This window comes from Stenella coeruleoalba (genome assembly GCF_951394435.1).
Source record: "Stenella coeruleoalba genome assembly, chromosome: 4".
Taxonomy (NCBI): Eukaryota; Metazoa; Chordata; class Mammalia; order Artiodactyla; family Delphinidae; genus Stenella; species Stenella coeruleoalba.
This window is the reverse complement of record NC_137149.1, coordinates 64,659,465-64,684,272: the sequence shown is the minus strand read 5'-3', so window position 1 is coordinate 64,684,272 and position 24,808 is coordinate 64,659,465. Positions and strand designations below refer to the sequence as shown.

Here is a 24,808-nt window from a genome sequence, read left to right as displayed (position 1 = left end):
CTGTCTTCTCCAGGCTGCTCTCGGGGAGGCTAACTCAGCCTTGCCTTTTCCAGCTGTTCGAGGCTGGTGCCTTCCTTGGCTCGTAGCCCTTGCGCCGGTTCTTTTACTTATAAGGAAAGCGCCTCCTCCTCTCCCTGGTAACTGTGTTGGGCCCGCCCCAGATAATCCAGGATAACAGCCCCTTCTCAGGATCCTTCCCTTAATCCCGTCTGCAGAGTCCCTTTTGCCATGTAAGGTAACCTATTCACAGATTCTGGGAGTGAGGACAGGAGTATCTTGGGAGGGTCATTATTCTGTCTCCTGCTGCAGCCTTTTTCAGAAATCAGGGGCTGAAAAGCCAAGGTTTTAAAACAACCAGTTAAGAGGTGTTTGGATTTCCGTTCTGAACAAGGATGAGATGAACTCAGCCATATGTTTCATTGCACACAAAGGAAGTTGTCGAACTGTCTGCGCTCCGGGTCAGAGGGAGGTCTCGCAAATCCCCGTGTTTGAGGCCTTCTGCTCTTTTAGGGTGACTTGGGATATGTTTCATGGAGTAAAACAGGAGAGACATGCAGATCTCCTGACCCCCACAGTGAGGAGAGGAAGGCACTTGTTTTCTCCTGGGAGGTTAGTTCCGGGCAGATTTCTGCTTCCCTGATCTGTTAGCCTGGTACCTGGGAGGGAACTGGAAAAGACAAAGCTGTTGAAAAAAAAAAGTGTCAGAATCCCCCAAACAGAGCCTGCGGCTGCTGAGCTGCCCTCTTGAGATGTGGATTCCAGATGGTTGCCTTAGGCATTAATCACTTTCTCCTGAGCCAGAAGAACATGAAGATTAATAATTTTTAAAAATTACTGCTAAGGGGTTGCATCTGAAAGAGCAGAGGGCACAGAGCTGAAGTTTGATGGGAGCTGATTATTGATCAGGGCCTATTTGGTCCTCCGTGATGGTGACCTTGCACTTGCTACACTTGTAAGGCCGACGAGCTGTCACGGAGAGCAGGATGGATCTTGGAAGCTTACATCATAGGATATCAGAGCCAGAAAGGGACCTCGGAAATCATATTCCATCACTTAGAGATGAGGTTTGACTCCATGCCCAGTGTTGTACAGCTCAGTGGAGTCCGGAATGGGACTAGCAATTGGGTCACCTGGATCCTGATCCGTTGCCCTCTAGCTGTCCCTGACTCTCTCTGAGTCTCAGAGAGGACAGATGGAAGTAAGATCTCTACGGTGACTACTAAAGGTAGGGCGTAACGAGCTGTAATCCTTTGTGGTGCAGAATACAGATCCTGTCGGCATTCAGACACAAGCAAGGTGCTGGGAGCCGGAGGGCCAGGCAGGCTTTTGAGCTGGGCCGTACAGAGTAGGTAGAGTAGTGAGCTCCAGACGGTACAGGGAGGCCAGGGGTCACCATGCCAGGCAAGGGGAGGTACCGTGAGCGGAGGTGGAGCCCCAGCTTTCTGGAGCAGAGAGGAGAGCTCCTTAATTGGAGTAAGGATGCTGGAGGAGTTGGTGGGACAAATTTTGGGACTCCAGAAATCCAGACAAAGGTCTTTGGACCCCAGTGACCCCAGAACTTCAAAGAGATGTGGCCTCAGGAAATGAGGACTGAACATGGAATTTTGAAGAGGAAGAGTTGTGCGTGTTGAGACACTGCATATATTACTGTAGGAACCATCCAGGAAAGAGAAGTAGCCAGAAGGAGGGGAGCCAAAAACAAGACTGCCTGCCCTTGAGCATGTCTCCAAAAGTGATGCCTTCTCGTCATTTCATTTTTTTTTTTTTTTTTTTTTGCGGTACGCGGGCCTCTCACTGTTGTGGCCTCTCCCGTTGCGGAGCACAGGCTCCGGACACGCAGGCTCAGCGGCCATGGCTCACGGGCCCAGCTGCTCCGCGGCACACGGGATCCTCCCGGACCGGGGCACGAACCCGCATCCCCTGCATCGGCAGGCGGACTCTCAACCACTGCGCCACCAGGGAAGCCCTCGTCGTTTCCTTTTTGAAGCAATAAGCTGTCTTGATGGGGGTTGAGACTAGGATGGAAAGGCCTCAGGAGCACAGTGTGGAAAAGGGCTCTGCTCGCCCCCAAAGTCTGGGCCCAGCTCCTCACCCAGAACCCCGCCCTCAGCCCACTGTCACGGCACCTGTTCACACCTCTGACCACTAGCCAGCTTTCCCGCCGGGAAACGGGGGACGTGCTGCAGATCCCTATGCTTGAGAGAGGGGGCACTCCGTACCAATTATGGCTGGGCCCAGACTGGGTGTTGGGAATGGATAAGGCTCAAATCGTCTTCACGGAGCTTCGAGGTGTTGTGGGGAAGACAGAACTCATGAGCAGATAGATGCCCATGGTACCCAGTGGTGAGTGCTGTGCGTACGGGGAACACAGCAGCACCCGGCAGGGTACTCACCCAGCTTCAGCTGCGTCTTCACCCGAGGCCGGGGCATGGAGACGGTGTGAGCAAAGGCAGGGAGACGAGACCCACCTAGGGTGCCTGAGTGGTGGCAGGGCTGGCGAGGAAGGGGTTGGCTTCAAGACACGGTCAGGAGGTAAAATCGGCTGAACACGGGGGTTGGGTGTGGAGTGCCGGGGCCGGCGGTGGGAGCATCAGGAAGTCCCCCCGGCGCTAGCATGGAGGACACCAACTGCCGTGGAACGTGAGGGCGCAGGGGAAGGTGGAGCAGAGCAGACCCGAGGGCAGGTGTGCACAGGCGGAGGTTCGAGTGCCTGTGGGTAAAGATGCCCCTGGCCTGGAGCCGCTGCGGGATGGCCTGGGGCACAGCAAGGCCACAGGGCAGGCTTTCTGGCCGGGCCTTCACAGTGAACAGTTGCCTCCATTGGATAGACTGCTGTTCCTTCCCAAAGAAGCCAAGTCTGTGTTGGGGAAAAAATCTATCCCAGTCTGTGAGAACACCACCAGCTCTTACCGTAAGAGAAGTAATTAATAAATTCATCCATGGTTATATCTACAGACAGGGATCCTGGCTTAGCAACACGTGCAGAGAAATCACTGTGACCCCTTACCAGATGGGTCAATCTGAGCATCTGTTTTTCATAAATACTCTGATCTTTTAAGCCACTGTCCTCAATAACAACTGAGAAATTTAGTTGTGTGGTGTTATTCTTTTGAAGCCAGGTCGTGTCACGGGCACAGTATCCTTCTCATCAGTAAAGCAGATGCTGAAATCCAGCCCTAGCGGCACGCTCACCTCGGCGTCTGAGCTGACAGTATACAGGGTGACGCTGCCGCCGTCGCCCCAAGCCCTGGAGTAAGAGGTGTGTTTAGCAGAATCAAGTGCCTGTGACCGGACTTCAGTCTGTGGCGTCTCTTTGTGTCCCCGTGACTGTCCATCAACTTACTCCGCAGCTGCGGATCAGATCCGGTCTCTGGGCACACATTTACACATCAGAGCCTGTTGTTTTGCTTCTGCTACACACGACTGTAGCCTCACTCATGCAAATTCATGCTCCTCTCAAGCCTGTCTTCTGTTTTGTGATCATAATGTTTATAACCATGATATTTGCTGTTACTCTAGGCAGAAGGTTCCGGTAAAGTTCGGTTTTCATTAAGCGTTGTTCATGAAGGTTCCAGGAGCTCCACAGGCAGGGTCCGGGGAACACTGTAGTTATTTTACTCAGAAATGAATTCCTAGGATCCATGCAACTGTTCCTCTGTTTGAGGTGGCTGTTGACGTTTGTTTATTTTTTTAACCACCGCGTACTGTGTTTACCTCTGACGTGCTGGCTGCTCACTCAGTTAACATTCATCACTAGAATGTGTGTTGTGAAGGTTCCTCATTCTAATGTGCCGATAAACTTTGTTTGCACAGAGATTTTGCTTATGTAGCAAGAGACAAAGACACAAGAATTTTGAAATGTCATGTATTTCGATGTGACACACCAGCAAAAGCCATTGCCACAAGTCTCCACGAAATCTGTTCCAAGGTAAGGTGGGTCAGGGCACAGGGGTCCGCCCTGCTCCTTTTTCCCCCCGCCCACCACTCAGCAGGGAAGGGCGTGTGGAAGGACGGGGGAGTCGGCACATTGACCTGCAGGTCGAGCTGCAGGGGCAGCAGGCCGACCGCCAGCCCAGCCAGCGTGGTTAACGCTCTTTCTGCGTGTCAGGCGTCGTGCTAAATGGTACTCCACCTACAAACCTACAAAAGGAGTACGGCCTTGGTGCCTCCCACAGTCCAGGAGGTCTAATAGGTGGACAGCGGTGTGGCGGAGGAGCTGTGTATCCCGAGCCCAGCTGGAAAGCGGGGGCAGGGAGTCAGGGCAGCTTTCCCAGGGCGGGGGCCACCTGATCTGAGCCTGGACCCGGGAAGAAGGGAGCGGGGTACGAAACCAGCAGGTGTGTCTGTGGAAGTGCAGGCGGCCGGGGGTTGCCGTGAACACGTGCTGACGTCATAAGGCACACAGCGGCGAGGCAGGGCCGTGGTCACAGCCTCAGAGTCGCCGCCTCCCCCCCCCCCCCCCGCAGAGCCCATGCCTACACGCTCGTCCCGCCCTCTGCCCGGCCCTTGTACTTGTCAGGACACGGCTGTGTCATGCAGCGGCTCTGGCCGCTGCAGAGCCCTTCCTTGTGTGGACCTCCGTGTGTTTACTTGAGATGTGTGGCCTGTAGCAGAGGAGAGAGGTTCCTGGTTTGTCTCTTTGCTGGGCAGCTTTTGCGATTTGGAGGCGGTTGGAGCTGCGCGCTGTGCCTAGAGGGCTGGACACACGTGTCTGTCGTCCAGCCTTCCTGCTCCTGGCTTCCTCCTTTGTCCAGAGTGCCCCACCCCATCGCTTCAGCCACTTCCGGGTCTCGCGGCGACCAGGCTCCTAACCATTTTCTCCTGGCCACGCTCTGCTTGGTTCCCCCGAAGGAACCAGTGTTCCACAAGGGAGTCGACAGGGAACAGACCGTGGCCACAGTGTCCTTTGACCTCCAGGGATACATAGTTAATGTTCTCAGCAATCCCATTACCTGCTGGCCTGTGTTCCAGTAGTGGGAGCCAGGTCTCTAGGACGCTGTCCCCAACTTCCTTCAGCCAGGCCTTTCCACGCCCCAGACTTACTGCTTGAATCTAAACATAGGACTTTGCCGCCCCCTGTGTTAATGTCACCTTTCCAGTTCCGGGCTGGCATCGTTACCCAGCCTCACTCCCACAGGTCCTCCCGAGCTCGCCAGGCCCAGGTCACGACCACCTCCACAGCCCAACCTGGCCTCCGCAGCAGGAGCGGAGCAGCTGTAAGCCACAGTTCCCAAGGGAAGGGTAGGGATGGGAGCTGCCCCAGCACCGGAATAGCGCAGCAGTCTGCCGCTCTGACCGAATGACTGGGACCTGCAGGGTGGGTGCTGGTCCGGAGACCCCGCGTCCACCCCAGCCCGTGTGCACGTTCCTGCACGGGTGGCACTGGGGCAGCTGCTTCCTGTGCAGCCCTGAAGCATGCTGCGCTGCCCGGGTTTCGTTTCCTCATTCGTTCGCGCAGCAAGTGTAACCGAATGCTGCTTATGTGCCAGGCACTGTCCTGAGGAGACAGCAGAGACCAAAAGAGAAAAAAAATCCTTGCCCTGGTGGAGCTTATATGCTAGCGTAAAGCCCTCAGAACACAACCTGGCCCAGAGTCAGTGCTCAGTGAATCTTGGATTTTACCGTCAGCAGCCCTCCTGCCCGCTGACCCAGGCGCAGATCTGGAGACGGGCAGAGTGGAGCTCCGGGGGAAATGACTTGTTTCACTTGGGATGGAAAGCTCAGGCGGGGGATGAAGGTGTGAGTTGCTCTTGCGGTCATTGAAGGTGGCTTCTTGGAGTCCCTAAAGCCACAGCACTGTGAACAGGGGTGCGAAGTGATGACTGTCAAGTGAAGATGTTAGTGCCCCCAACAGAGGAGAGGCATTTAGAAAGACGGCCGACAGATTTAAACAGTGTGACCATAACACCAACAGCAATAGCAGCTAATATTTCTGAGTGCTTGTATTTACTGTCAGGACTGAAATTATTTTATTATTAGGGACATAAATATTATCATCCACATGTGCAGTGGAGGAAACGAGACAAGAGGGCAGGTTACTGGCTCAAGGCCACTTACCGCTAGTAAGTGGCAGGCGTGGGATTTGAACCCAGGTACTCTGTCCCCAGAGCCCTGAAAAGAGTCCCTGAAAGTGGCCACGTGGAGGCAGCAGGGGGAGTCCGTTGCCCTGTGTTCCACCGACCGCTGTGGGCCGGGAGGTGTACGTGTGACCGGGGGGATCGTGCGGTAGAGGTGGGAGCCTGGTAAATGGAAGAATGAATTCCGAACAATCAGGAGACTGTTAGTTACTCTGAGGAACAGTCGTTCACTATTCTCCCCAGAGAAAATGGGCACAGTTCTCAAAACGTGCGGCTCCGAGATGGGGGTGAGGAGTCAGGCAGCAGACTGAAGCCAGTTTAACTTGGAAGTGAAGTCAGCGCAGACACTCCACTGGCTGGAACAGCTGAGGACACGGGGTCTGTAACCGTGAGCCAAAGCTGTGTTTTCTCTCCTTCAGATCATGGCCGAACGGAAGAACGCCAAAGCCCTGGCCTGCAGCTCCCTGCAGGAAAGGGCCCATGTGAACCTCGACGTGCCCCTGCAAGGTAGGTCGGCGCGCCTGCTCCTCTGCCTGGTGCTCTCTGCCCAGGTCACAAAGCGCAGGGTCTCGGACGGCTCCCTGGTGTATCTAGTCTCCCTCAGAACCGAGCTCGACTCAGCAGACCCGGGCCGAGCCCGCACTCGGGACCTCGGGCGCGGCTTAGAGCTGATTTTGTGTCAACAGGGTTAGGCATCAAGGGCCAGGATGAGTTTTATTGTTGTTGGACAAGATTAAAGAAAAGTATCTTTAGTGCTTTTGTAATTCATGTACAGCCTGGGGTAAGGGTCAGCTAGTTTAAAAATATGTGGGTTGCTATTTTGGGGAGCTCAGTTTAGTCATTTTTCCCGTCTCTGATTTCGCCCTCTGTGATTAAATTTCCTCAGGGCATCAACCTCCCCTAATAAATAGAGCACCCAAAGCTGCTACTTAGCACACATCCAAGAGAGAGTCACAGCTTAACACACAGATTCCAGTTCCTGCTTTCAAATGCTTTCCTACCTAGAAATGAAAGGTGAATGGGATTTTGATTGACAGCCCCAGTGTCTGGTGGAAGAAATGGCTGTTCTTATAGCATGATTGGCACACTGACCTCTAGAAACACAGGATGTTATGTGTCTGTTAGAACATTGAGAAAAATGTGTTGCTTTACTCCCTGTAGTAGATTTTCCAACACCAAAGACTGAGCTGGTCCAGGAGTTCCACGTGCAGTACTTGGGCATGCTACCTGTGGACAAACCAGTCGGTATGTGAAACGTGCATCGTCTTTCCACTTTGCAAGCGTTTGGGAGCTCATGAGAGATGTTCACCCTCCCATGGGGGTGGGGTCTGCTGTTGCACTCCTTGCCTTGTCTCGAATCGGACCCTCACACTGTCACCAGCCAGAGCGCACAGACAGTCCTGATCAAAAGATCAGTACAGGACAGGCTAAGCTCCTCGGATGCATGGTCCCAGAATACAGGGACTTGGAACAAAGCGGACCTGATTTCTCATTCACTCAGTCCAGAGCTGCGTGAGCCAGGGCTGTGGAAGGGCCCTGCCCCCAGAGATGGAAGCCTCGGTCCTGAACTGAGGCTTCCATCTCTGGGGCCAGGGTGCCTGCTTCAGTCCTTGTCACGTGCTGGACGGGGAAAGGGGGCTGAAGGAACCCTCCTGCTTTCCTGTTAAGGTGTGACCCAAAAGTGCACACAGCAGTCAGCAGTCAGCTCACATCTCAGGGGCAGACTTTAGTTGCTTAGCCATACCAGGCTGGAAGGAGGCTGAGAGAGGTAGCCTTTTCCTGGGTTAAAAAACGGCTGTGGGAAAATCAGAACCCTCACATACTGCTGGGGCGAATGTAAAATGGTGCAGCTGCCCTGGAAAACAGTCTGGCAGTTCCTCAAAAGTTAAATAGAGTTACCATTTGATCCAGCAGTTCTGCTCCTGGGCTTTGTATCCAAGTGAAACGAAAACATGTGTGCACACAAAACCTCGTACACGAATGTTCACAGCAGCATCATTCATAATAGTCAAAAAGCAGAAACAACCCAAATGTCCATCAGCTGACAAATGGATAAATAAAATACACTTCCATACAGTGGTACTTCATTTGGCAATAAAAAGGAATGAAGTATTAGACATGCTGCAACATGGCTGAACCTTGAAAACATGATGCTGAATGAAAGAAGCCAGTCACAAAGGACCGTATCCTGTACGATTCCATTTATATGAGTGGCGTAGGCAGATCTCTAGAGATAGGGCTGGGTGGAAATGGAGGGTGACTTCCGAAAGGTACGGGGTTTCTTTTGGGGGTGATGAAAATGTTCTAAACCTGATGGTGGTGATGGTCGCACACCTCTGAATATACTAAAAACCGTTTGAGTTTTGCACTGTGAGTAAATTGTATGGTATGTGAATTATAGCTCAGTAACGTTGTTCTCCCACCCACCCACCACCAAAAGCAGCTGTGGGAACACCCAGCCAAAGAGCCCCATCTACTAGCACATGCTATTCGTGTCCAGGGGCCGCCCAAACTTGGCCTTGTTTAGTGACAAAGGACAATGAAAGGTGATCAGGGTAATCTGGCAGATGCTGGCTTCTGTTGGGTCCCCTTTTTCAAGGTTCCTTGCTTAGGAAAAGGTAGCATTTGAATACTGTTTATACACTCGGAGCTGGGGAATCTTTGTAGAGAGGGAGGGAGGGAGAGTGATGTCCTGGTTAGACAGGACATCACACACTCCTTCTCTGGAGGTTCTCATGACCCTTCTCTCTGTTGAAAAAGCTGGCATTTCTTTTCTTTTGAGCAATGAAAGGCTCAAATGAAATGTCTTGTCTGGGGCTACAAAAAAAAAAAAAGACCAGTCTGGGCATAGGTGTTACTGGGTGATTTGGGCCCACGTTTGTGATTCAGAAATAGCTTTAGGACCTTTTTCAGTTATCCCTTCCATCCACAGGAATGGATACCCTGAACAATGCCATAGAAAGTCTTATGACCTCGTCCAGCAAGGAGGACTGGCCTTCAGTGAACATGAATGTGGCCGATGCTACTGTGACTGTCATCAGTGAGAAGGTGAGAAGGGTGGCAGATGGAGTTGGCCTGTCGAACACAGTGAGGTTTCGGATACAATAAGCTTCCGTGAAACTTAGGCGCGTGCCAAGGCTTGGTCTCTGGGGAGTTGTGCTTGCTTGTGATTAAAAGAGCCTACATTAAAAAAAGAGAGACATTTTGCCCTTTGTGCCTAGATCTCTGCACACCTCAGAGGCTTCTATTCTGGCGTTCCTCATTCTTCCTTCCTACGAAGCCTGGGAGGTTGGAATCATTTGCTAGAGGTGACTGTGTGATACTAGCAGTAACTCACTAATAGGGCTTGGTTTTCTGGCCACTCTCCAGGCTCTGGTATTGACTGGGCTGTTATCTGGGCTTGGGACATAGGAGATGCTTCTGTGGTGGAAAGTCCTGTGGTAGCAGGGACCACTGGTCATCTGGAGAGAGGCCAGCATTAGCCTCAACACAAATTTTCTCAACTTTGTGGTTGAGGAAACTGAGGCACAGAGAGGTTAAGTAACTGCCCCCCAGGCACACAGCGAGAAGTAGCAGGATCAGTTTTCCATTCTGCCTCTGTGAGGCATCTGTCATGGAAAGACCGTAAGTCCTTGGTCTGCTCTTGCTTCTGTCCACTAGCAGCTCACCTTCAAGTCCAATTCAGTTTCTAAAGAGGAGTAAGATGCTCACTGACCCTGCCTGCCACTCCAGCCTGTGCCGCTGGATTTTCTTCAAGTCTGCAAACATGTGGTGCCTCTTCCTACCTCAGCACCTTTGCAAGTGCGCTGCTCCTTCTGTGCTCTACCCCTTTGCCTTCCCAGCCCCTACGTAGACCTCAATGTAAACGTCATTTCTCCCAACAAAACTTCCCAGCCTCTAAGACCAGCTTAGTTTGCCTGTTAATCAGTCCCACAGCACCTGAGTGAATATTCAATAAGTCAAGATGTTAGTGAGCCAGAAGTCAGCATTTTTCTGGATGTATTTACTAATTTTCAAAAATTGCACATGGCTGCTGCAGAGGATGTGGTGTTCATAAGAATTCCAAACACTTCTTAACTCGGCACCATATGGGTACCAGTTTGTGAAAAAGAAATAAAAAAGTATTTGGCAACTTTTTGTTTTACACAGTTTTAGATAGAAATCTGATTCAATGTGCTGTTTAGTTGGGGAAGAAGACCTGTATGGAAAGAGAGCCCATGCATGGCTCCTTTCCTCTTGGTGCTCTGGGGTTTCCGGTGGGTTTGCCTGGGCAAATGGGTTCTGAGCCACTGTATGGGCAATACGGAAAAAGTATACATGACATTGTTCCTGCCCACAGTGAAGCCACGGGCTTGCAGTCGAGCAGACAGAGTCCGGAACACACATACCCAGTCGCAGTGTGGTTCAGAGCAGATTAAATGGCGGAACGAGGCACCCACAGCAGTGAGGCCTCTCCAGACACATTTAGAAACTTGCCTTTCTAGAAAAATACAGTCCTGTCTAAATTCAGTCTGGCTGTATATTTTTAGACACCATTTCCTCTGTGCAGTGCAGCCACTCCAGGCGGATTCTATGACTTAAGGTCCGAACGTGTCTGTGACTTTGGCCAGAGCTGCTGAACGGCGTCTCTTGCAGAATGAAGAGGAGATCCTGGTGGAGTGTCGGGTGCGATTCCTGTCCTTCATGGGCGTCGGGAAGGATGTGCATACGTTTGCCTTCATCATGGACACTGGGAACCAGCACTTTGAGTGCCATGTTTTCTGGTGCGAGCCTAATGCCGGTAACGTGTCCGAGGCAGTGCAGGCTGCCTGCATGGTGAGTGAGCCCGCTGCAGGGGTTCAACCCTCGGGCCCCTGCTTTTGTTTAATATGCCGTAAATTAGAGCAGAGTTACTGACTTAAAAGAAGCCAAGTCTGATCTCTAAAGTAATGCCTTGCTGTGTGACACCTTCACTCCTGCGGACAGAATCGTGACAAGCACTTTGCCGTCTTAAGAGGCCAGGACACCTGAAAGAAGGAGGACTGGATGGAACCAGGTTCTTCTGTAGAGACTCCAGGAACACTGAAAGCAATGATCTTCAAAACCACGGATTTGAGGCCTCTTAGTTCTTGATCCCTAAGTAATTTCAGTATGTGATCAGGAGATGCTGGTCATGTGTGAGTTGGTGCTGTTTGGAACCAACTCAATAATTCTTTAAAAATTCAGTGTATTGAATGGTTTTTATTCTAGATAGTTGGTCTAAGTGCATTGTTCTTACATACTTTGTTTATATCTATGAACTCTATTCTTACCACGGCCCTGTTAAGTAGTTCTCTTTTATTTATAACAAAATAGAGGCTCAGAGGAAAGGACAGGCCCCAGGGCAGAGCTGGTAAATGACAGAGCCTGCGTTCACCCCCGAGCCTCCGGGTAATAAAGCCAGTGCTCTTTGTACCACATATGTGACTTCAAACAAACAGAAACACCTTGTCATTCATTCTGCAAATATCCTTTGAGCTCCTGTCATTCCCAGCACCGGGTAAGTTCTAGTAAGAAGGAGACATCCAAGCCTGGGCTGCATGGTGTATTCCAGCAACAGGAGGTAGGGTTGCTGGAGCCAAGTGGAAGGAGGTGAGGTCCATGTCCACGAAGGGCCTGTGATCTCATGCCAAGGTGTGACCTTCAGCAGAGATTGTTAAGCAGGAGAGTGTGTAGACCACGTTAGGCTTTAAAGCATACTCCAAAAAAGAGAGAAGAAAACAAAGTGGAGGTGGGTTGAAAGGATGGGGCAGAGGTGGGGAGATGACCAGGAGGCCAGTTTACTGGTCCTTGGGAGAGTTGCATCTAAACCAGGAGTGGCAGTGGGGAAAAGACAGGAGCAGGTGATGGAGAAACACCTGGCTGGCAATGAGGAATGCTGAATTCGAAGCACCTGCACTTCATTTAACTCAATCCACCATTTGTGGGCTGGACTCTGGGAAGTTCAAGTAGGAATAAGACACGATCCTTGCATTACGGAGTTTAGGCCTATGGGGGAGACGGGTAAACCAGAATTCTGTTATGGTGTAGAAAGTGCTCTAAGTGAAAGTGTAAGACTGCACTGGATGGAGGAGTGACCGGGAGGAAGAAGGTGGCCCTGAAAGCGGGTCGCTCACCAGGTCTGTGGTGAAGGAGTAGCCGGAAGCATGCCGTTGAGATACTTGCTCGTTTGTGAGGTTGGGGAGATCCTCACAGTTTTGAGGCTGAGGGAGATGAGCCAGTAAAGCCAGATTGAAATAGGGGTCATATTTGTAGTTGGACCAAGGTCTTGGTGGTAGATGAAGGGCCTGGGGTTGGGTTAGAGTGCTGCTTGGGTTAGAGTAACTTTGAGACCGGCCAGAAGATGCCCGGAGTCCAGGAACAGGTGGAGCTGAGGGCGGTGGAGGGCGTCCTCTGTTTCTTTACAGACAGTACACTGCTAGTTAACAAAGAGGGGAAAGAACGAGGTGGACGGATGGCAGAGGCAAAGGTCGGGGACGAGAAGAGAGCCAATTCGCTTTTATTTTAAAAGACACCTTTGAAACAGAGAGGGGAGGGGGGGGAGGGGAAGGGAAGACCTGTGTTGTGCACTTATTATCTGGCTTCGTTCTCGCCACAGTCCTGTGTTAGAGTGCAGGTTCCCCTCAGGTGCTGCGGGGCCAGGATTCTAACTCAAGTCCACCTGCATATAAAGGACCGGGGCTGGGTGGAGGGGAGCAGCGCGGTGAAGCAGTCAAGATGAACCTCCTGACCAGGCGTAGGGATTTGAGATGGGATGAAGGGACTGTGTGAAGAAAACAGAAAATGGGAGAGTCCAGCCAAGCAAAAATCCATGGTGACTGTTGAGGTATTTTGTGAAATTGTAAAGGATCGTTAACAGATGGTTTTAGTCATAAAATGAATGGCTTTCAGCCTTAATTATACATTTTAAATGCTGATGGCAATTAAATAATTAGCTTTATCACTGGTTACAGTTTGTTCTGATTCCCAGGCTCATTTTCTCTCCTCTAGAAACAATTTCTACTCATTTGTTTACTATTTTAATTGTATTAGGGCCACCAGCTTAAGTGACTCAGCCAATCCAGCATAAGACATACCGGTAAAATCAAACCTTTCTTTACACTCTGTATCCAGCATTTCTAACTGGGTGGCCTTCCTCTTGATTCAAATCTGCATGATTCTCCATCTGAAATGTTTATGCATCAGTTTATACAATCTGAAATATCTCTGGCATTAACACATTCTGAATCTACTGAATTTTTAGGCATATTTTGCAGCTGAGTGGTATAGGCCCAGCTGAAACTATTTTGATGAAATTTAGAGGGAGATGGAGAGGGGTCCGCTTAATGAAATTCATCAGGCACAATTCTGATTTACACTGGATATAACGTAACTAACATCAGAAACTCCGAGTCCAGTATACCATGCTGCGGTACCTGCCCATTATAAAACTGTGTTTGGAAGTGCGTAGTTTTGATTGTGATGCAGACCTAGAAACATACTTTACACACAGGAGACGTGATAAATCGTTTTTCATATGATTGGGTTGAAAGGGGCTAATTTTTTGGCCTGTGGGCTGTGACAGCACATTGTGACAAGAGTCTTGCTGTATGACAGTTCATGCTTTTCACAGGGAAACATCAGCCTGTTTCACAGTTGTTCCAAGGAACCTATTAATATTTAAGTAGGTTTTTGAAAATCAGTTTAAGTGCTTGGATTTTTTAAGTGCTTGGATTAGAAAAAAAGCATTTGATACATTTTAACCTTTTAATCTAATTTTGAAGAATTACTTATCTTTGCATTGATACAAAAGCAGGTGGATTGTGACTTTGTTTCTGAAGGATGGAAACTGTCCCTGGTGCCAGTGCTAATGGATTTTTAAAAATTAAATCTATTAAGATTTAGACTTGTATATAAAATCCTGAAATCTTAGTAATTTTTTTTAAATTAAAGCAGGATGGGAACAAACATTTATGAATGCCTTCTGTGTTGCTAGGCCTGTCTGAGGCATTCTGCAGGTATTCCTTAATCATAACACTGTCTTTTAAGGTCGCCATTCTTCAGCCATTTTACAAATGAAGAAACTGAGGCTCAGAGAGATTTAATAACTTGCCTGGGGCCATACGGTTCACAAGTGGTAGAGCCAGATTCAAACCCTGCCCTTTCTACCATGCTGACCCTCACTCGGCTAGCCATAAACACCTACTTCATTACCTGTCTGAGGAAAAAGTTAATAATCTCTCTCCCAATCCTTTTTCTCTTCATTAGCTCTTTGACTATGAGGTATATTCATCGCAGCCTAACAATATAAAGAACTTCAAAAGAATTTAAAACACTCCACATTAAGGAAAAAAAATAATAAACTCTTGGATTCGTGTTTAGGAGCTAGGTCGTTAACCTTTGGGAGTTAAATATATTTATGAATTAAGATCACGTTAAACAAGAAGGGATGATACATTATTAACGACCATACAACTTTCTAATTTCAGTTACGATACCAGAAGTGCCTGGTAGCCAGGCCGCCTTCACAGAAAGTTCGACCACCTCCTCCGCCAGCAGACTCTGTGACCAGGAGAGTCACAACCAATGTAAAACGAGGGGTCTTATCCCTCATTGACACTTTGAAACAGAAACGCCCTGTCACAGAAACGCCGTAGCTGCATATGTGAAAGGATCCTGTAACATTTACTGAAGATTGAATAGCTACACTAAAGAAGAGGAGCTGATCTCTGGCCTTCCATTCAGTTGCTGATGCTTTGTCTTCAGAGATTAATAACTTAACCAAACAGTGTTAGACAAGCATGTTCTCTCGTCTTGCCACCGTCGTGTGATATGAAAAGCATGACTAATTTTTTTTGCTGTCAGTAAGTTACATCATGAGCAGTGGAAGCTCCCTTTCTTACTGTAAATATCGTGAACATTATGTAACTTCACACACACAGGGAAGAATGTGGCCACACCCCTCCCAGTGAAGCAGCTGAGTCCTTGGAGTGAATGACACCTGGGTTAGTTTCACTGTCTTGACTGGATCTGTCACAAGCAACTTTTAAGTCCTACAGCACTTTGCCCTGTTTTCAACATTGGAGTAGACACTGCATACCGGATACCACTGAATTGCTGTAAAAACAGGATGACTAGTTTTCGTTTTAGTTCTTCATAAAATCGAACCTTTGGTTGACAAAATTGGCTGTTGGCATCAGTATAGAAACCAACTGGCAACTTTCCTTGACGAGCTCTTTGACACATGGACACCATTTCATGTCTACAGCTGTTTGGGGGATGTTGGGAAAAAAGCGAAGCTTCAAAATTGAAAAACTAAATTTCAGAAATTAAAACAGAACAAAAATAGCCTTTCTGTTCAGATGGTTTTCAAACTGATTATTAAGAAAGAGATTAACAAAATTATAATGCATTTTGGGTGGGAAATATTTCAAACTTCTGCCTTATACTGTACAATGCAGCTAGAGAATTATAGTTCACTATGGCCATTCTCTACATAAACATTAAAATGAAATATTCCTCATAAGCCTTTCATCCTTAGTTTGATAATTAGCCAATATGCAACTTGGAGTTGAGGAAATGTCATTTATATTTTAGATCTCCACCACCACATTGTTTTCCACCTCCTAGGTAAATGTTCTGCTAGGATTCTGCATCTAGCTCAATCTTACCTTAATGCTTTTTGCCCAGAAAGCTGTCTGTCCATCATGTATTGTCCATGGCAACAAACTTCATAAAATTGAACCTTTCTGAATTTATGTATTTAATATTAAAATTTGTTGGACTCTAGATATATTTTTAAATTTATATTTTTTCCATTTATGTTCAAGATTTAAAAATTTCATATCAGAGCAAAATATACATAGGAACAAAGGACTATTTAACAGGCTTCCCAAAAAACAGCACTTTCCTGCTTCTCTATCTATAGATGAGAGACTTAGCTGTAAACAGATTGAGACACTTGTTGATAATGTTTTAAAGAAGTTGCTAAGAAGCTCAATCTAGACATTAGTTTTGTTTACTTTTCAGTGATAAAATTACCATTTTACAACATCGTTGTAAAAGTAATGCTTTATGTTTATCTACTGCTATGTACTTGTCAAAATGGTTTCCACATTCTTATCGTCACATTTGAGCCTTATAGAGAAGGTACTAAACACATTTGAGAAATAAAAAATATGAATTAAAGAGGCTCAGTCACCTAGCCTAAGATCTCACGAAAGTTAGTGAGAAAGCCAGAACTAGGACCCATGCTTCTCAACTCCCAGTTATTAAGTTATGCTGCTTCCACACCAGTCAGGAGGAGTCTTTCCAAAATTACGCTGGGCATATCCAGTTATTATCAGGCAATCTTAGGATTCCCTGTATAAGTAGGGAAGTATGTCCAAATTACTCATGCCGTGATTTAAAACCATTACCTGCTCTCAGTTTTCCTGCAGTGTGCCTCAAATGTGTTGTAGAGGACAGGATTCTACATGCAGTCCAGAGATAATGTTACATGTGGTAGAAATATTCCTAACTCATGATACTTAGCCACCAGAGAACATGATGGAATGAGTAGGTGGCCTCCTGTCTCTGTTCCCTCTCAGAATTCTGGAATTGTTTGCTAGCACCCTAGAGATGCCACTCTAGAGGTGGATTATACTCTCACCAGCCTGTACACTATTCTACTAAAGTTACCAGTGACATCCTAAGAAATTACTGCATTAAGAAAATCCTTACTGTGCCCTTCGAAAAGCTGTTCAAAATTCAATCTTGATGATCTTTCATCGTGACCTCCACAGTGAAACAAACATTTTAGTGTGATAAACTTCAAAATTCTTAAAAAAGTGATCCACTTTTATATTGGACATCTCTACCAGAACCCATTCATTTTTTTTTAAGGCATACATATGTTTTCAGGATCAAGAATACTGAGCTAGCTTTAAGTAGCAAACTGATTTATATATGCAATTATGGATGCATTAAGATGAATGATAGCCTTTACATACTGAAAACTTTACTGCAGATACTTTGTTTTAAAAATAGCTTTGCATACTAAATGCAATTAATTTTATAAAATTAATTATGTTAAGCCGTATGTTCAGACACTTTCTGCCATGGCCAAAAAGTATGTATGAAAGTATGTGTGTATTTTCTGTGAAAGGATGCTAGCGTTTTACCTGATATTGTAGTGACACTTCAGTTATCTATGCATTCTTTGTATCTGTGATTTGGTAAACAGGCAGCCATGTTCACTATGCCTTGTATGTCTTATCATTTTTTTAATTAACCTGTTAAATACAGCTTAAAATATTTTTATTTTATTTATTCTATTTTTACTGAAATATACTGCATTATTGTGTTAATGTATTATCTTTACTGGATATTATCTCTCAATGTATCCAGGTCTAAGTAATCTCAGTGAACTATACATTGCCTAAAAGGTGGTTTTGTAATGATTTGTAGTCACATTTTTATTGGAATATGTATAAGAAAAGGCAAAATACTTAAAAGTTCCTTTTATTTTTTAAAAGCAGCTAGATAGACGCATACTTGCCAACTCACATACGTGCTCCTTGGCCGCATCAAGGGGAATAGCCAACATGCCTATGGCTAAAAACTTTACTTTGCAAACTTAAAGCACTGCTTGGTGCTTCGTTTTTATATCCTTCACAACACATGTGAGCTCATCTAAGAGACAGACACATGTCCTCCTGCCCTTTGTTTACACCTGGATATATGATCACCCATAGCTAATTAGGACCATTGTTTTTGTTTGTGTCTGTCTTACTGCATGAAGCGACATTAGACCCATTTCCATTAAAATAAGCTCTTGGTGATAAATTGTTGGCACTGCTACTTTTTAAAAAATTCCACTTTATGATTTTATGACGAACATTTGTACAATTCTACATAAGGTCATTTACTAGAAGCCCTAAATCTTTCCTCCTCTTCTTATATGACACACACTCATTTCATAAGCATTGCAACAGAAACTCAAGATTTCGTAAACAATGTGAGAAACATTTCCCTAACTGATATTAGCACAGCTTAACTAGTAAAAGCATTAGCTCTCTAGTTTGCCAGGCTCACTTAACCCAATACACAGCTAACGTGTGTTATACAGCCAGTAAAATGAAGTTTATTTCAGCTTCAGGGAAAAGATACTGCTCACACTTTATCAGTGAGAGCACTCCCTGCCATCCAAAGCAGCTTGTTTATCCCAAAAGAACATTTGGTTTTGCTTTCTGCCCCTTTTGCTGTTGACCACTTTTACACATTTAAATGTAATATGTTATGAGAATAAACTTAGCTGCGTAAAATGTTTGGCTCATTTATCTGACATCAGTCATACATATCCAGGAATAGAAATAAAAGTTTAGTGTCTCCACGCCAGTCATTCTATTTTCAAATTATTCTTATCTCAAATTAAAAGTCATTTTAGTAATGTAAGATTCTGCTTTGATTATTGTATATTTCCACCTGGTAAGAACTAGGAAGTAACTTTAAATTTTGAATAATTCATTGCATGGTCCTTACCTTGGTACTCAGGAAGGACAGCAGGCATTTTGGACATAGAGGCCTATTCAGTCACCAACTTGATGCTTGTGTAAGCACTCTTTCTAGTGTTAAAAAAGTCCATCTTTCCTTGAAGAGCCTGATATCAAAGAATGAAAGATAGAGTTGTACAGGCACTAAATCCAAAATGAAAGGTGACTAGAAAAACAGCAGTTGAACCTGGCTTAGTTTAACTGTTAGACATATGGAAGAAGATAAATAGAATTTAAAGTGTGTACCCATTTTTTGTTCATCTTGCATTTCCCCCAGTAGTTTACCTTTTTCCTCAATCAAAGGCAGTTACTCTCAAAGAGCAAAATTTCATTTGGTTTCAGGTATTACATAGTGGTAAATAATTACACATTAAAAATCTGAATTTGCTATTGGAGTATCTAAAAACCAGTAATTTCATTACTTTAGATTTTTGCAGCACTTTTCTCTAAGAAGCTGAAAAAAGAAAAATGTCAATGTAATCAATATTCTCCTTTACTAGAATTCTCCCATATTGGTTTTAATCCAAAGTATTTCCCTTTTTAGTCTACCAAAATATGTAAATAATTGATCACATCCTTCTTAGAAGATTCCAGAGAAGAAAACTGCAGGCTTAATGAATGAATGGTTTAATTCAGAATCTCCATATACTTAGAAAAATAATTTATGACAGGATTCGTGTTATGAGATACTGAAGATAAGGGGCTAAAGTTGTGATGTGACATGAACCACATGCTGCTACAGAGATCAGAAAAATATCCTGAACTATTTCATAACTGTGAGTTTTCGTCTTATAATAACTATTAGCAGAAAATAAAAATCTCAGACCTGCTACTTTTGGACAATGGAATACTCTTCAACCTGGGGCAGAGGAAAGATGTAAGGAAAGGGATAAAAGATCCCTGGGGTAAAATATCAGCTCTTTACTGAACAAGTTCAGTTCACCTGCACTGGCCTCCCAGAGGCACGGAAGGCTCTAAGCCAGAGAGTGGGAATAGGAGGAAACCATACTATAACTTTCAGAGCAAACGTTATATAGTTTTTGATTTTTGAAAGTAGTAAAATAAGCTGAGCATTTAAAACATTTCTGTATTTTTTAAGAGTCATAATTAACAGAATTCTTTTGGGATTTAAAAATAAGTCTGGTTCAAGTATAAAAAGTCATGTTTCATTTCTTCACTGACATTTTACTAGTAAGTGTAAATCTTCAGTTAAAAAAATTTATTACTGCTACAATGAAATTCACCCTTTTCTACCCTCACTTCAAGTGAGAAAATTATACAATATTAGAGCTGAAATAGACCTAAATATTCATCTTGAAGAGGATAATAGTCTACTAAAATCATGCCACCTGAATTGAAATTTAGGAATTTATTTAACACTATTCAACACAACTGGATTCTGAAAACACAACTTTAAATTCAAACTCTTTGTGTCTATGAACATGTTTTTAAACAGTAGGATTTACAGTTGTAACATATTTGATTTAATGTCACTTTCTGTTGCCATGATGAAAAAAAATCAGTAGACCCAGAAATGATAATCATAACCAGTTCTTGGAAGGCAACTGATAATACAGTCAAGATGAACTGACTTTCAATATAATTAAAATAGTGCTACGATATATTTTAATTGAGCATCAGAAATGACTTACCAAAGTTTGATTACTGTGTGCCACTTGAAATGACCATCTCACCTGATCTTTGAATCATAAACTTGTATAGATTTCTTCAACAATTGGGGTGTCACTTGTATTCAGCAGTTTGGCCTCTTCCTCAGAATTACTATTTAGATGGAAATTTGCTTACAGTCACTTTTTTTACAACAGTATTTGGCATAAATAGTTAAAAGGGAAAGCTTATGTTCAGTCTGCTCAGGATCCTAGAGGTTCTTCCAGTGAGAAACAGTTTTCACTCTGTGAATGGACAGCTGAACTACTCACACCTAGAACTTTGGACCTTCCTGTTCTTCCTATTCATACTCAACTTCAATCACATTACAAAAGCTCCTAACATCTCCTATTTTAATGTTTAAGGAAAAAAAAATCAACCTCTATAGTGATTGAAAATTTTAAACTACAGCTGACTCGATACTGAAAAGCAATCTATAGTCCGTGCAAGAGCATCTTTTCCAAACCTATGCTTTCTAAATAAACTGCCTCACAATTTAACTTTGAAAAGAAGTCTGTTCTAAGGCACACAGTGTTTCCCTTCAGGAAAAATTGTTGCAGCTTTAAAACCAGTGTCCTAAGTCCAGACAGAAAGTTAACAAGAGTGAGACAAGTTCTAACAGCCGATACTGAGTCTACAACTGAACGTTCTAAAACAGATCAGCACCCAGCTACTGAACTCTCTGAATTCTGCTTTGCTTAACTCACCTACATTATTCTCACTTGTCTTAATTCACTTGAAGGTAATAATCACATTTAGAAAATACTAAGTGACCAAAAGGATGAGTATTTTGTGTAGGGATGTCTAACCTTCAGAGAAATATCAGACTTTGGGAAAAAACCCTACTACTCTTGACCCCTGTAAAAAACACAAGACAGTCAAAGCCATGGTCGAGGATGCCTGGGTAGAGAGGAAGGTAAGTTTTCTTGTTTTTTCCCTCTACTTGGTATTGATGGTGTGGGAAGATAGCCAGGCATGACAGTCTTGGGCCCAGCGCAACGACAGTAAAAATGTTGAGTTGGTATCTGAGATCCGATCCCTTGGGGACTAGAAAATGGCAACATTACTGGAGGCAAAACAATCTCTATGGGTTTCAGTGCAATCATTCTGTCTTCTGGGCGAGGTCTTACAAAGTTTGTCGTCCGTTCATATGGTCTGGAGGGAGGTGTGTTCTTCATAAATGTAGGCACTAAAGGATTGGTGGTGGGCTTGTTGGATTTTCTGACCTGTGAGGAAGAACCCACTTGATTTGTATTCTTCTGTGGAAGAGATGTTTTTGTTGTTAACGTCCCTGACAGATGAGCACTTGCGTTAGTTTCTTGACTCAGGAACTCAGCAATTTTCATCTGGATGCCCCTACTATCAGAAGTGGAAGATTTTGGCAATGACATTTTTGACTTTTTCTTCTTCTTCTCAAGTTTTGAAGGTTTACCCAACTCGATCCCATCCAGTAGACCCTTTGCTGCAGCACGGGCCAAAACATCTTTCACAGACACTGTCTCAGATGGGTCCCGCTATAATTAAATGTGGGAGTTAATTGTTACTTTGCATATTACAAATACTTATCAGTGTTTCAGTAAAGATAAAAGAATATCTTTGTTATACTAAAAGAAATAGTTTTTAGACCTTAGTCTCTAATATATCCTATAAGCCTCAGGAAACTACTTTCTTTGTACTTAAATCTCCCCATTTGTGAACCTGATAGAAAAAAAAAAAGAAAAAGAATTACAGAGCTTATTCTTTTTTGAATTTTTAAATTAAATTAATTTTTTTATACAGCAGGTTCTTATTAGTTATCTATTTTATACATATTAGTGTATATATGTCCAGAGCTTATCTCATATCTGTGAGCTAAAATGAACTGGATATTGACAAAGTGCTTGGAGAAGTGGGGGTGGAGAACAGGCAACGGAAAAACACTCAGGAGGACAGTAAAGATAAAAATAGGGATTTCCGCCATACAATAATAATTGTTTTTCCTGCCCTTTAGCTATTTATGAAATAAGCATACTATTATGAAATGCTCATAAAGTTCCTATATTCCTATTATGAGACTTTGTTGTTTCTTAATTCCTAAGTATGAAATGGATTGGGTTTTTTTTTTATCCTTACCTCCCTTGTTAGAACCGAAAGAAAACAACCATTGGTAATTTCAGATGGTTCCATTCTGAAAAATTTGTCAGTGGACAAATGTATTTCCTTTAAGGAGCAGAGTGGAAGGACAGGGGGACTAAGCCTGCAATAGGTAACAGCAAACAATTAACAGTTAGAATGTCTTATTTGCCAATGGAGGGAGACAGTAAATTGCAACCAATTTTCTTTTATTATGTTTTACCCATTATTTAAACAAAAATTCCAAATAAGAATAAAATGTCAAGGGGAGGGATCAAGATGGTGGAGTAGTAGGATGTGGAGCTAACCTCCTCCCACAAATACATCAAAGATACATCTACAGGGCTTCCCTGGTGGCGCAGTGGTTGAGAATCTGCCTGCCAATGCAGGGGACACGGATTCAAGCCCTGGTCTGGGAGGATCCCACATGCCGCAGAGCAACTGGGCCCGTGAGCCACAACTACTGAGCCTGTGCATCTGGAGCCTGTGCTCCGACAAGAGAGGCTGCGACAGTGAGAGGCCTGTGCACCGTGATGAAGAGTGGCCCCCACTCGCCACAACTAGAGAAAGCCCTTGCACAGAAACGAAGACCCAACACAGCCATAAATAAATAAATAAATTTATTTAAAAAAAAAAATACATCTACATGTGGAACGATTCTCAGAACACCTACTGAACCCTGGCAGAAGACCTCAGACTTCTGAGAGGGCAATAAAATCTCCACATAATCAGGTAGGACAAAAGAAAAAAGAAAAAAAGGGAGAAAGGAATCAGGACAGGACCCTGCGCCCCTGGGAGGTAACTGTGAAGGAGGAAAGGTTCCGGCACCTGTGAAGTCCCCTCACCAATGGGGAGATCAGCTGGGACGGAGGGGGAGCTTTGGAGCCTCAGAAGAGAGCACAGAACTGGTGTGCAGCAGGCAGAATGGAAAGAGACCCGCACAGACAGTCAGTATCACAGCGTTGCACTCCCCAGCCTGAGACGTGCATCCACGAGTGTGGGCGGGGGCTGGGAGCTGAAGCTTGGGCTATGGAGGTCAGACCTGGGGTGAAGACTGGGGTTGGCTGTGGGGAAACAGCCTGAAGGGGCTGGATTTTGGTATGACTGAAACCAAGGGTGTACACAGAGGAAGCCCAGGCCCACCATAGAGGTAAGGTGCCACTGTTGAGGGCACGCGAGGGGAGGGGCGGGACCTGCCACAGCAGCCCCCTTCCCTGCACATGCACTCTAAGGTGACAGGACACTGCCTGCACGAGCTCCAGGAGCAGGCACCAACCACTGCTGTGGGCTCAGGGGTGGGCATGAGCCACCAATGCCATCGCAGCCTCCAGGGGCACGAGTGAGCCACCACCACACCGAGAGCTCTGGGAGCGGGTGCCAGCTGCCACCTTTGCGGGCTCTGGGAGAGAACGCCAGCCACTGCCTCTGCACACCCCCTATCAGTGGGATAACAGCCAGCACACACTGAGGAAAGAGACAGCAGGCATCCATACTAAAAACAACGCTTACACCAAAAATATTAAAACCACACAAGCTACACAGGGCTGCTCCTACATATAAACAGCCCTCCAAGACCACAGTAGATAAGTGTTTCTCCTAAACTCACAGAGTAAGGGAAATATAAGTAAAACAAAGAAGCAGAGGGACCACTCCCAGTTAAAAGACCAAGAGAATTTCCCTGAAAGAACAAACAATGAAATAGACCTCTTCAGTCTAACAGACGCTGAGTTCAAAAAGGAGATAATGAAAATACTGAAGGAATTAAGAAAGTTTATCGACAGAAATGCAGAATACTGTAAAAAAAGAGCTAGAAACTATAAAGAGGAGCCAAGAAAAATTAAAAACTCATTTGCTGAGATGAAAGCTGAGCTAAAGGCAATGAACAGCAGAATGAATAATGCAGAAGAACAAATAAGTCATCTGGAAGATAGAATAATGAAAATCACCCAATCAGAACAGCAGATAAAAAGGCAAATTAAGGGCTTCCCTGGTGGTGCAGTGGTTGAGAGTCCACCTGCCGATGCAGCGGACACGGGGTTCGTGCCCCGGCCCAGGAGGATCCCACATGCCGCGGAGCGGCTGGGCCCGCGAGCCACGGCCGCTGAGCCTGCGCGTCCGGAGCCTGTGCTCCGCAACGGGAGAGGCCGCAACAGTGAGAGGCCCATGTACTGCAAAAAAAAAAAAAGAAAAAGAAAAAAAGAGAAAGGCAAATTTAAAAAAAAAATGAAAGCAATATAAGACATGTATGGGATAATATAAAGCTTGCCAATCTACCCATAATAGGGATTCCAGAGGAGAAGACAGAGAAAAAGGGATCGAAAATGAATTTGAAGAAATTATGTCTGAAAAATTCTCAAACCTAAAGAAGGAAACATAAATCCAGATACAGGAAGGAGAGTCCCAAACAAGATGAGCCCAAAC

General features: G+C 45.3%; 2 protein-coding genes across 22 annotated transcripts in view; one reads left to right on the top strand and one right to left on the bottom strand.

The window, feature by feature from the left end:
* APBB2 (amyloid beta precursor protein binding family B member 2) overlaps positions 1-18,468 on the top strand; it is a 375,114-nt gene extending 356,646 nt beyond the window's left edge. For 13 of the 15 annotated variants that reach the window (XM_079919402.1, XM_079919412.1, XM_079919413.1 and 10 more), the window contains 6 exons: positions 3,814-3,928; positions 6,497-6,584; positions 7,239-7,322; positions 9,010-9,125; positions 10,713-10,892; positions 14,564-18,468. In XM_079919402.1, coding sequence (XP_079775528.1) covers positions 3,814-3,928; positions 6,497-6,584; positions 7,239-7,322; positions 9,010-9,125; positions 10,713-10,892; positions 14,564-14,731 — 751 coding nt within the window. In that variant the 3' untranslated portion in view covers positions 14,732-18,468. The remainder of the gene's footprint in view (positions 1-3,813; positions 3,929-6,496; positions 6,585-7,238; positions 7,323-9,009; positions 9,126-10,712; positions 10,893-14,563) is intronic. The other 2 variants (XM_079919405.1, XM_079919406.1) reach the window with 2 other exon arrangements.
* The window catches only part of NSUN7 (NOP2/Sun RNA methyltransferase family member 7), a 68,505-nt gene continuing 56,341 nt past the window's right edge, over positions 12,645-24,808 (bottom strand). For 5 of the 7 annotated variants that reach the window (XM_079919417.1, XM_079919418.1, XM_079919419.1 and 2 more), the window contains 2 exons: positions 22,388-22,511; positions 20,046-21,789 (listed from right to left, as the gene is read on the bottom strand). In XM_079919417.1, coding sequence (XP_079775543.1) covers positions 21,154-21,789; positions 22,388-22,511 — 760 coding nt within the window. In that variant the 3' untranslated portion in view covers positions 20,046-21,153. Of the gene's footprint in view, positions 12,859-18,596; positions 18,715-20,045; positions 21,790-22,387; positions 22,512-24,808 lie in introns of those variants that run through there. The other 2 variants (XR_013827959.1, XM_079919423.1) reach the window with 2 other exon arrangements.